This window comes from Stigmatopora argus, chromosome 17 (genome assembly GCF_051989625.1).
Source record: "Stigmatopora argus isolate UIUO_Sarg chromosome 17, RoL_Sarg_1.0, whole genome shotgun sequence".
In the NCBI taxonomy this organism is placed as follows: Eukaryota; Metazoa; Chordata; class Actinopteri; order Syngnathiformes; family Syngnathidae; genus Stigmatopora; species Stigmatopora argus.
In genome coordinates this window covers 11,876,011-11,888,383 of record NC_135403.1, presented here as the reverse complement: position 1 = coordinate 11,888,383, position 12,373 = coordinate 11,876,011, and the positions used below count along the sequence as shown (strand labels likewise).

At 42.6% G+C, this 12,373-nt stretch overlaps 1 protein-coding gene across 1 annotated transcript in view; it reads right to left on the bottom strand.

Annotated features, from left to right (window-relative positions):
* Nucleotides 1-621: 621 nt before the first annotated feature.
* The window catches only part of prex2 (phosphatidylinositol-3,4,5-trisphosphate-dependent Rac exchange factor 2), a 33,822-nt gene continuing 22,070 nt past the window's right edge, over nt 622-12,373 (bottom strand). Inside the window, exons 22-42 of the mRNA XM_077623761.1 lie at nt 11,786-11,903; nt 11,527-11,711; nt 11,102-11,263; nt 10,271-10,493; nt 9,992-10,199; nt 9,262-9,441; nt 9,108-9,202; nt 8,958-9,040; nt 8,801-8,891; nt 8,587-8,715; nt 8,318-8,359; nt 7,839-7,936; nt 7,630-7,764; nt 6,927-7,029; nt 6,297-6,440; nt 6,119-6,233; nt 4,663-4,729; nt 3,589-3,779; nt 2,216-2,318; nt 1,138-1,205; nt 622-1,046 (exon numbers count right to left, since the gene is read on the bottom strand). Coding sequence (XP_077479887.1) covers nt 1,001-1,046; nt 1,138-1,205; nt 2,216-2,318; nt 3,589-3,779; nt 4,663-4,729; nt 6,119-6,233; nt 6,297-6,440; nt 6,927-7,029; nt 7,630-7,764; nt 7,839-7,936; nt 8,318-8,359; nt 8,587-8,715; nt 8,801-8,891; nt 8,958-9,040; nt 9,108-9,202; nt 9,262-9,441; nt 9,992-10,199; nt 10,271-10,493; nt 11,102-11,263; nt 11,527-11,711; nt 11,786-11,903 — 2,586 coding nt within the window. The 3' untranslated portion in view covers nt 622-1,000. The remainder of the gene's footprint in view (nt 1,047-1,137; nt 1,206-2,215; nt 2,319-3,588; nt 3,780-4,662; nt 4,730-6,118; nt 6,234-6,296; nt 6,441-6,926; nt 7,030-7,629; nt 7,765-7,838; nt 7,937-8,317; nt 8,360-8,586; nt 8,716-8,800; nt 8,892-8,957; nt 9,041-9,107; nt 9,203-9,261; nt 9,442-9,991; nt 10,200-10,270; nt 10,494-11,101; nt 11,264-11,526; nt 11,712-11,785; nt 11,904-12,373) is intronic.

Sequence of the window (12,373 nt, the reverse complement as noted above, 5' to 3'; positions counted from 1 at the left end):
CGAAGACACACATTTCACCTTACCGTGTAAACGCTCCTCTGCGCTTGCGCACTAACACGCCAGCACGGTTAATTCCTTCATTAATATTCACCAATTGAACTCCATTTCTAGGATGTAGGTTACACGTCTAATTAGAAAGTCATCGATCAAACATATTGATCATATCCTGGTCGCTTCATTAGACACACTTTCTTCATCGACGAGCGGAAATAGAAATGCAAAGGGATTTGTTCCTTTAAGCTTGCTTTGACTTACAAGTTTAGGTTTGGACTCGGAAAGACTCTTACCTTAAATCGCCATTGAACTTTTCACTTTCTTCATTCCATAATGAGTTCACTGCCATTCAATTATTTCCTGCCAAGTCAAATGTGGATCAATTTCATATACTTTTGTAGCCTGCAATTGTTCACTATGGGATATAATTGTCTTATGGTGCATGAACTTGCAACATAAAGCGCTCATAGCTCAATATTTTGCACAAATGTTGGTCAGGATTACATACTGTGTGCTTCACGACAATAGATGTCCAATCCATTTTTGGGACGCTAATTCACTGTCAAAAGTACAATTTATGAAAATATTCCATTTATTTCATTATCCCATGCAAACCAAGGCAATATGTCAATGTTAGATAAGAAATTTAATATACATAAATATATATATTTGACACATCGTATATATCATTTCAAGGTATATAGAAGATATTGTGACCGAAAAACAAACTAGCTTATTGGCGCTGTTTTTCATTTGCATAGTGAGCTACCATTGGCTGTAATATGCCGTCTATATTCGTGGAACCTGAGGAAAACAATAACAGTACGTACATGATCATAAAATGTATATTTACAATAACCCTAAAAAATGGCGTTTCCTATACGTCGCTAAACATTCCAAAATACTATGAGGCTTTTTTTTTTTAAAAACAATAAATCTATTTACAGTGTATAAAAATAAGCTAATGGGCAGGTCGGCGGCTGGTTGTATTACTCGCCGCAATGCATTATGGGTCACCGTCAGGGGGGGGAGGCTGGCAAAGCTTGTATAACCTGGAAGGAAGGACATGCAGTTGAACAAAAACATATTTCAAATGAGCCATTCTATTTGATTTTTCTTTTAAAATATTTTTATTGTTTTTACCTTGGCACTGATGAGGGTGTCCGATCCCGCACCCCCAAGTTTTTGGCCGAATTCTGAACTCTGGCACCCTTAAAAGAAAGAAATAATCATGTGATTAACGTAAAAATTGTCAAAGATCAAATTAATCACATAAATGTACATAGGCCAAATCATCTGAGCATATTGTGGATTAGAAAATAAATAAATGTAATTTAAAAGATTGAAAACAAATTAAAACAATAAATACAAGTACAAAAAGCCTAAATACTTATTTCATTTATTTGTATTCATCTAAAAATATACTTAAACCATATATATTCTCATTTTATATTATTTATGTATTTATTGTAAAAAACTCAATTTTACATTTACATAGATTTATTTAAATTTTAATTTAAAAAAAAACCCATCTCATTTTATATTATTTATGTATTTATTGTAAAAAACTGTCAATTTTACATTTATTTAAATTTTAATTTAAAAAAACAAGCAGTAAAAATGCATACTATGTATTTAATATTGTTCTTTTTTTATATAAAAACTGACAGGAATAAAAATCTATTGTCTATTTATACTGTTATTTAAGAAGACATGCAGTAAATATTTCACTTTAACTAGTCCATGTATTTTTCCCCTAAAAATATAGAGGGAAAAATAGTAGTGTAATTTTAATTCTAGTATATAGTATTGAGGTTTCCATTTCCTGTTTCATTGTTTCTGTATGTAGGCCAGAAAGTGGATTGGTCAGGACTTTTCAAGATGAATGTTGTTTACGTGCAATTATTATCATTAGTGGCCAGTCATGAATTTTGGGAGCTCCTGTCGTCAGCGGCTTGCGTTGCGTGCACACGCTGCAACTTTTATTTTGAAAGCTGCGCTCAACAAAACATACGGACACGACCAAATGACGAGCCGGAGAGAGAGAGAAGGCGAGTTTGAGTAAAAGCGGGATAGCATCAGCAATTATTTCATTCCCCTTTGCATAAAATGGCCGCCAACGCCCTTAAAAGGACGATAACGCAGGAAATAGAGGACACACGGGGACATTTACTTGGGCGAGTCGTTAAAAAGTCAGTGTTCGATCCTAGTTCGAGGTTACCTGTTTCCTCATGACGTCGGTGGCTTGCATGATGCAGCGAGGGGGGAGTCCGTGGTTGCGTGCTAAGAGGATGGCCTGCTCCAGCGTCACGCTAAGGGTGCATCTTGGTGGAAAGAATAATCATAACACATACATAAATGATATTTAAATGGTAAATTAAAAAAAATGGATTTTTCTTTTGGATTCAAATCCACTGACTTCTCAAATGTTATTAAATTCAGGAATAGGAGAAAAAAACTGACCTTTTTTTTTAAAATATACTGATTCATTTATTTTATGAACTCATTTCCAAACAACAAAAATGGTCTAGATAGAATATAATGTTTAAAATCTATGAATATTAAGGGAAAGCTAGCCGTGTCGTATATTCCGGACTATAAGTGGTACTTTTTACATTTTAGACTAATACCCAAGTGACACTTTGTTGACATTTTTTTTTCTCTCTGACCACTAAAAGCCTGATATGTAGTTTTTTCTTAGGCTATAGTTAGTTAAAGATCGTGTTTTTGACGACTAAGCATTACTTCAGAAGCAGAGTTTACATGACGTATACAACATTTTGGCCACGTTGATAACGGCAGGTAGCAAGAAAAAAAAGAAAAGGATCTTTAAATATCTCCTGAGCTGGAGCGGAATGAAGGAATGGCTTCTCCCGCTTTACTGGAGCCGCTAGCAGCTGATTTATGGCCGTCTGTTTCACAGTGTTCGCATCCATTTTACACCCTTGCCGAGACCAAACACAGCCAGCGCTCCAAACTAAAGGAGAAAAACAACTAAAGGATGCTAAGAGAGTAGTAAAAAAAATGACTTTTTACCCTAATTGTCTCTTATCCAAGTGAAGATGAAGGGCAACACAAAAAAGGACTGGTGTAGCAAATGCCACTTTATGTAGTACAACTAGCATCTATTTATGTTTATGCCATTTAAATGGAAATTTTAAAAATATACCAAGAATAGTCTCCGCAAGGCTGTGTCGTCCTTTTTCAAACATACGGTGAATACATTTCATTCTCCCCATTGCGGAATCCATGAATGAATGAATGAAGTAGATGAATAATTAAAATAATCGGTGGAGATATTTTAGACAGGAAGGAGATGACGGCAAACTCGCCCCGAGACGAACCGCCGTTAATCAATGGGGCGAAGGGACGAAAATAACTCGGACATTTGTCACTATTTGGCCCACCTTTCATCTTCTTCCTCCCCCGCCCGCTGACAGATTCCACATTTTTTTTGTCTCGCTCGCGCGATCCCACCCGCCAGAGGGTTTTCCATGACCGATGACAGCGCGGAGTCACGCCGTTTTGATCTCTAATGGAAACTTTTAACTCGGCTCGAATAGACTCGGTGGGACTCCCAATGTGGGCACTCACCGGTGAACGCCGCTGTTGCACATGACCACGTGGGCGGCGCCCAGGCGCGAGCACAGCTCCGAAGCCACGGTCAGGAGGCCCACCCCGGACGCCCCGCAGGGCGTGTACTGGCAGGCGGCCGTGCGGCGGCAGCGGATGAAGCTTTCCAGCAGGCGGTAAAGCTCGTCCACGGCGTTCAAGGGACGCATCATCTGGAGGCGAAAGCGGCAATAAGTGAGAATTCAAAATTGCAAAATTCAACGCCATTAAGACAAATAATCACCAGTATCAGGAGTTTTTACCCACCCATTGAAAAGTTGAGTCTCATCAACGAGTATTCAAAAATAAATGATCGAGTCCCGGACAGATCCGTAAGTGTTTTAATTGTGCAATTAAAACAAAAATGCTTGTGACGGTTTGCTTCTGCATAGACGAAACCGGTGAGGTCATCAAAGACGGGGCATAGGACTGGGAAGCACGAATCGAGACTTGTTTTTATCTTTTGATGAAAATTGAAAGCATTTCAGGCTCCACTAAGATACATTTAATATAGCAAAAAGTCTGCATTTGCCTCTATCCAATTGGGTAAAGTACCCCCACGGGAAAACAGTTGGTCTTAAAAGGATCTTTGTATAAGGGCTACACCCATGTACCTGCTAGATCACACGTGTCAAAGTGGCGGCCCGGGGGCCAAATCTGGCCCGCCGCATCATTTTGTGTGGCCCGGGAAAGTAAATCGTGTGCCAACTTTCTGTTTTAGGATCAAATTAAAATGAAGAGTATAGATGTATATTAAATTTCCTGATTTTCCCCCTTTTAAATCAATCATTGTCATTTTTTAATCCATGTTTTCTGTGTTTTTAGTTCAAAAATAATTTTGTAAAATCTAAAAATATATTTAAAAAAAGCTAAAATAAACATTGTTTTAGATCTATAAAAAACGAATATTCAGGGCTTTTAATCCATTTATAAAAAATAATTGAAATATTATATCTAAAATGGTCCCGCCCACATGAAATCGAGTTGACGTTAACGCGGCCCGCGAACCAACCCGAGTATGACACCCTTGTACTAGATAGTGTTTAAACTTCTTACCTTATCAATCAAGGCAGCTTTGGGTGCCGCGCTGGGCGGCACGTTGGACTGATCCATGTAGAAAGCCCTGCGGGAGGAATGACAACAATCCCCATGTGAATACAATAGCGAGAAAAAAACACGTCGTGGTTAATTTCATTTTTCCTGTCGTCTCTCCCTTCTCCACCGGGGGCAGCGGCGAGCCGACGACAACTTTGGGCCGCAAACTCGGCAGCGTGGGACTCCATCAAATATCTGTAATCCACTAGTGCGCTAAAAATAGCAAGACTGCACTATATTAAAGTGGGTGTAATGTAATCACACCAGCTTTTACTTAAAGCGGGGCGCCATAATAATGACGTACAGGCCCATTTTTGAGGTTGAAAGTCAACAAAGGGGAGTCGGCGGAGAGTGCAAGGCATTGAAATGTGTTTGCAAAATGATATTGATCCACCCCGCAATAATTAGCTGTCCGTGGTATGTGTACATTCACATAGTATATACATTAAGAGATAGCACTTTGAGGCCAGAGAGCAGGTGTCGGCCGGCTGACACCCCGTAAATGTGTTTCCCACGCGGGGCGGGATAACGGCCCGTGTAATTGTTTCAAGCTTTTCAAGCTGGCCACGCCGCTCAAACGGAAAACACTTCCTCCAGCGCCACGCTTAAATCCGCACGACAAAGGCGAGCGGGGAGGAAAGTGACGGCCATGTAGAGCCCCCCGACACCCTCCCATCCAACGCCGTTTCCCTTGATTGATGATCGATAGTGATGAATGCATGTGGGAGGAAAAAAATGCAGTGAATATTTTCCGTTTTGTAAAAAAAATGCCTTATTTAATATCAATGTTATTTTAGTGACTACCACAACACATACCCTTGGAATAAGACAGGGCTGGAAGTGAGTTAATGTTGACTTTAACGCATTTCTGTACTCGAAGTTAAGGGAACTTTATTTTGGTAGGTAATCTTGTTAGCTTCGGAGCTCGCTATTAAATAACATTTTTGAAAGATTTCCCATTCTGATATTTTTAACGAATGGGACACATTTGGGAATGCAAGAAGTGGCTGGCTTTGACAGCGATAGACGTCAAATCCGGCTCCTTTAGTGTGTCAGTTCCTTACATTCCTCATCTTAATGCTATTTTTTGGTGCGATTTCTTTATTAACTATTGTTAGACGTTCGTTCATTCGATGAGATCAAAACTGATTAGACATCCAATGGCAGCCGGCGAGCATAGATGGATGATTTCATACGACGGGGACGACATTTTGCGCAAATGAAAACCCTCATCTGGAGAGTAATTGCAATAAATCCATGTTTTGTGTAGCGTGGGATGCCGCGACAATAAATCCCGGATGAAGTTGACGTTTCGCTATTCGTTATCGGCCAATCGGCGGCAGCCGCGCCGAGACGCTCTCCGCGTTGGCAAAGGATATGACGGAGCGCCAGCAAATTGAACTCCAAAATGGCGTACCTTAGTTTCTTGTTGTACTGCTGGACTTTTTCCAGGGAGGCGGCGTTGATGTTAGCCTGGTACTCCTCCACGGATACGTTGTCTCTGTAGTAGTAGCCCTCCATGCTCTCCAACGCTAGACGGGGACGGATGGCGTTTTTAGGACGGGGAGGCGGACCGAGGAGAAGTCCCAGCGTACCTTGCGTGAAGAGCACGGGGTGGATTTTGACGCCGCCGCCGGTTTGTAGCCGGGCAGGCAGATGAGAGTAGTGAAAAGTCTCCAGCTGGAGGAAGACCTTCAGATGTTGCCGACTGCCTTCGATGTGGTAGGAAACGGGCATGTCTGGAGACAAGACCAGTATGATAGTCATCATTAATATTACATGTGTTCAACTTGCAGCTTGGGTGGCCAGAGAAGTTTTTTTTTTAATTAAATAGTCATTGTTTTTTGGCCTCAATGAATGATTCAAGACTCAAATAGAAAAATAAAAATAAGTGATCTTTAAAAAAAAATTCTGGATTAATAAAGAGAATGTCACTGATCCTTTTTAAATTGGGAATAGATAAAAAATGCTGTTGAAGTTTTGGTTTGTATCTTGTTTTGGTTGTGTAGCTTGTATTGTAAATGTAATTATACAATAAAAAAAAAAACTATTTAGATGTTCAAAATTTCAATTGAACAATTTTCCAATTCAAAAACAATGAAAAATACTTATTGGGTACTTAGATAAGCCATGAGTGGATCATTGGACAAAAAAGTCAAGAAAAATGAGTTGGACACCCCTGCTCTAGATCATAATCATAAAAAAATATGAGTGTGCGTATGTACTGGCGACTCGAGGTTCCCCTTCAAAGCGCTGGAAATGGAAGGTGACTTTCTCCAGGTCCATCAGCGCCACCTGCGTGTCCTCCAGCATGGCCTGTTCGTCCGTCTGCAAAGCAGCACGTTGTTTTTTTTCCCGGTTTCTTTAGCACACGGGTGTCAAAGTGGCGGCCCGGGGGCCAAATCTGGCCCGCCGCATCATTTTGTGCGGCCCGAGTAAGTAAATCATGAGTGGGAACTTTCTATTTTAGGATCAAATTCAAATGAAGATAATAGATGTATATTATATTTCCTGATTTTCCCCTTTTTAAATCAATAATTGCATTTTTTTTGTTTTGGTGTTTTTAGGTCAAAAAGCATTTTGTAAAATCTAAAAATAAATATATAAAAATCTTTTCGGTTTTCCACTTTAATATTGAATTTAAAAAAAATGTTTCCATTTGAAATGAAAAACAAATGATTATTAGATGTTTTCCCTTACTAAGAAAAAAAAGTTCAAATAAACAGTTTTATATCTATAAAAAAAGAATATTTAGGACTTTTGATCCAGTTCTTAGAATCCAATTAAAAACAAAAATCTAAATATTATATCTAAAATGCTCCGGCCCACATGAAATCGAGTTGATGTTATTGCGGCCCGCGAACAAACCCGAGTTTGACACCCTTGCTTTAGCACATGGGTTAACTTTAGCACAAAAATGCAGCTCACCAGGTTAGGCGAGAGAAGCGACTGGAAGTGGAAGAGCAACCCCGCGCTGGCTATCTGCTCCAGCCATCGTCTGCTGGCTTCTTGAGTCTCCTGCGGGTCCTGTTCCGGTTCGGATTCCTTGGCCGCACAGTGAAACTGCACCCACACAAAAACAACACAAGGGGTTGCGTTTTCTTTCCATCATTTCTTTCCATTTTCCCTCTCCTCACCTGATTGAGTAGGGCCAGCAGGTGCTCGGAAAAAGCGCAGACGGCCGCCACCAGCGACTGACAGAAGACCATGTCTCGCCGCAACTGGATCTCCGAGTCTGGAGGGAAAAACGAAGACGTCAAATTGTGGAAAATAAACAAAAGTCGACTGCACGGTTGCCCAGGTTTCCTCAACAACTGCAAACACTTTGACGCGGCCGCCGTAGCGTCCTCGTTTGTGGTGCGTGGCGGTTGTAAATGTAAATAAACACTCTGTTAGGGGGCGTCTGTGTTTTATAGCGCCGTTAGCGCACAGACTGATGCGCTTTTTAATGCCTCTAGTCACTTTACGAGCACTTTTTAATTCACATGGACTCCTTTTTTATGCGCCGTAAAGTGGAACTGAATGCGTCGACTTCTACCTCCTGTCTTTGGCACTACATTTTGCTTTGGTTTGGTTTTTTCCCCGCTAAAGTGTGTAATACGGCGAGTTGACAAACCTGTGTACTGGAGGAGGACCAAGAGCAGCCGCGTCTTCACCTCTGTAAAAACACACAAAAAGTTTTTTAATTTAAAAAAAATGGATTTAGCCAGTGTTTGTCTTGATAAAAAAAAAGTAAATAAAAATTAATTATTTTTAAGAGGCTCAAAAAGAGGGTTTGGATCTATTTGAGGTCAACAATGTCTTTAAACAATTCAACAACTAGCAAAATAGTTTGATAATAGATTAATCGATCCATGATGGCATTCGTGTGAGGTGCTCACCAACCTTCCACAAATTTCCCAATGGTTTGCGTGAGCGCCTGCACACTCCCGGGTAAATTCCACGGATCCTCCTTGACGTGGAGCCGCAACCTCTTGGTGTAGTTAACTTTAGGTTCCATTTCTTGCTGGAATTCTGATGGGCACAAAATTTAAAAAAAGGCTCAAAAATTTGGAGATAGCTCCTTAGATAGCTTAGCGTCATGTTGGAATTTCCTGACCTTGGAAGCTTCTTTCCGGCATGAAGCACTTGGTCTGCTCGAAGGCCCGGACCACCAGTGCTCCTCGTAGCGTGTTGCAGATGGAGTCCACCTAAGTTTTAGGGTTCAAAGTTTATATTTGAAGGAACCTCTGCAAAATTCTAATAATTTTTCTTACCTGACTAAAAAGGTGCTCCAAAAAGCTATGGAGCTTCTTCTGCTTTTCGTGGGACAGCCACACGCTGGACGTTGTCTCGTCCCCTGCCGCGTTTCATATATTGTATTTATATTATTTATTATTTGTGACAATGTTTGGCGTTTCGCCTACCTGACTCCATTTCATCACTGTGGACGTATGAGCTGCAATGGCTGCTGCAGATGCTGGTGAAGGAGGCGATGGAGTTCCTGTTGCTGTTACAGTCACTGAAAGAGAAACAAAAATATTACTATTTGTCATAATATTTAAAAAAAAAATCTTGTACCTGTACGAGTCCCTGTTGCTGATAGTGTCGTGGCCAGAGTCTTCCTGTTCATCCCCCGCCACGTTAAAACACACTTTCTTCCCGTTGCGCTCGTTCTTGTCGCCGTCGCTCTCGGCCGGTACGAAATTCTCCGGAGTCTTGTCATCGCTTGCCGGGGGGTACGTGATGGACGCTAACAGCCTGAGTACAGGAATAGACTGAATTAAGGTGAAAGTCGATGTCGTCAACGACGAAGGCGCCGCTAGCTTTGTGGGGAGTGAGTTATTTAGATTTCCGTGCTCAATTCCTGTCAAGAAAATTTGAAGCTAATCGTGGTTGCTTGACACATTTCATACTCAAAAAGACCATCCACAGACACAGCCGTTATGCTAACACATTGCTAGCCGTTCGTAAGAAGGGTCTGTCTAATGCCTGGGATTATAGAACAAGATTTTAGACAGACTCAAAAAGAAGAGACTATACCACTGTGCTACAACCAAGCTAGCGCTAGCGCGAACAGCTGTTAACGCAGAGGATTTTACGAGGACCCTGTCTGCGTGCTAAGAAGTCGAGGAAATTAAATCAAATGAAATTTGTGCTACATTTATGGCAGGCATTAAGTACAATTTTCCTTCGTGGCGAACTCAAATCTAGCTCACGCACGTCCCTTCCACTTCTTCATCCTCATGCTCGTCGTGATCAAGTTGTGTTTTTAACACTGTTTCCTTCTAACCGAGAGCAATGATCTCACTCGTGAATGTGTCCGCCGTGCGTCTCCATCTCCTTGACGACGGTGTCCAGTTTGTCCAGGAGTTTCTGGTACGCGTCCAGGGCGAGCAGGTCTTCTTCTCGGAGCAGGAAGCGCAAGCCGTGACCCTCGGTGCGACCGAGGCTGTGTCCGGATGGGGCGGCCATGGAGGTGATGGTGTGCTGGACGTGAACCGTGGGGCTCAGTTTACCTGAAAAGGAACATCAATAGACATGGTCTATCGGCCGACGTCGTCCCCAAAGAGGCCCCGGCGAGACTCACCCCGCTCGGCGGTGGAGCGCCCGCCTTTTGCGGGCACGTTCTTGCGGTTGTCCAGCTGCACTCCGAAGGAGCTGCCCAAGGAGGTGGTGGTCTTGGGGTAGGAGACCTCCATGGTGTTGACGTGACAGTTGGTGGGGCAAAAGTCGCTGCTGTGCAGGGGGGACACCTTGCCCTTGGCCTGCTTGAACGTAGGCCAGGCTCTGTTCTTCAGGACTCGGGCAAACTGCACGGATATCACGTTAACGATAAGATTCGGGTGGCGTGATGGGGATCAGTGATGGGATCTCCATGGACAATGGCAAAGACCGGCAAGCCATTCCAAGTTTTCCCTCGTGTCCTTCTATCTTGGGTCATTTCCTTGCCTACTCCCTTTAATGACATTCCCCTCAATGCCCCGCCCCCTTTCCTTTCTCTGAAAAAGGAATGTGCCCAAGGAGGAGACGGCTTACATAAACGAGGCCTTTTTGTGACTGTGCTATTTATAAAACCACTGGTAATTAATACAAGACCAGCTTTAACTCGTAATGAGTTGGGAGCCTCCAGACATATGGGCTCAAACTAAAGGCTGCATGACAAGTACTGAAACAGATTATTAATTATGATGGCTCGTTTTTGATTTTATGAGTGACATTTTTTTATTTTGTGATCTCTTCTCTTCTTTTTGCATTCTTTTATTACATTTATCATAGTCATTGTTGTTGTTATTTTTTACTATTACAATTTATTGTCACTGATTTCATTTTATTTTTGAGTGTATTTGTAGCTTGGTGATATTATTAGATTTTTGTTAATAGTTGTATCGCTGAACACATCCAACACGGACGGACTCACCTTTCTGTAGTTAGCGATGCGCCGTCTGATGCGCTCCGCTCTCTCCGAGCACGCCGCGCCAAAGCGCGCCTGCGGCTCACGGGGGATGCCGTCACCCCCCGCCGTCAACCTTCCACACGTCTGAACTAGCGTGTCATCATTCCGCGCCAGGGCTTCCAGGATCTACAGAGTGATTGAAAGAGAAGGTGACTCAAAAGTGCACTTAATTACCGGCCACATTTCATGAAGAAAAAAAAAACATAAATAGTATGCTTTACCTGACTACAACCTGCAATATTTACTCATTTTCTAATGTAATATTTTGTAATATATATCTCACATTGTGGCAAAGCTCCTGGCATGGTTGATCAGGGCTAAGTTTTATTTTGAGGCAGTTTGTCTCCCCAAAAAAATCACAATAAAGACAGATATGGTAAGCAAAGTACCTTTGCGGTGAGACCGAAGAAGCCTTTGGGCTCCAGCATCTTCTCCAAGACGTGACACTTGATGCCGGCCGTGCTGTCGTAGTCGTACACCACGCCGTATTCCAGGTGGACGTTGTCCACCGTCAGGATGACGTGGTCCTTCTTGCCGTCGATGATGGCGATGGTGTTGAACTTGTCCATGGCCTCTGAAACGCAGCCATCGTGTGCCATAAAGTATAAATAGATGCATATGCTCTGGGGCGTAAAAGGGTGTGCTCACCTTCCACTTTGCACTCAAAACCATCGCCGTTCTCCTCCGGGGTGGCCTTGTGGTCGTCCCTGCGGTCGTCCTCGCGGGCGCTCTCGCTGTTGTTGTACACCCACTTGATTGTATCTTGCTGTATCGAGAGCGGAGTCAAACCTTCAACTGCTTTAATCTTCATTCTGTTCCTTTTTTCATTTGGCACACGTGCGCAAACAGACACTTTTGGGCATCTGGGTTTTCTCCAGCCATCCCGTCAAGCCTCCCCGGTGGCGCGTCTGTCTGGTCTGCCCGCGCCCAAAACCCCGATGTGGTTTTCTGGCCAACTTTTGAGAAGCTTTGCTCCCTCCGGGCGACTGGTGGCGCGCAAAGACGAACACGCCGAACGTGTTTAAACTGGGCCGTGTCTCGACTTCACATGGAAATCATTCCAATGAAAACACGCCAGACTAAATTTATCGTCGAAGATGAGGTTCTCTTTTTCTAATAATGCTGTAAAACGCTAGCCTAAGCTCATTGATTCATTATCCATCTTAAGTGCCTAACCACTTCACGACCAATTAGGAGAAAGAGGCGGGAGTCGATGCGGTTGAATAGAAATTTCCC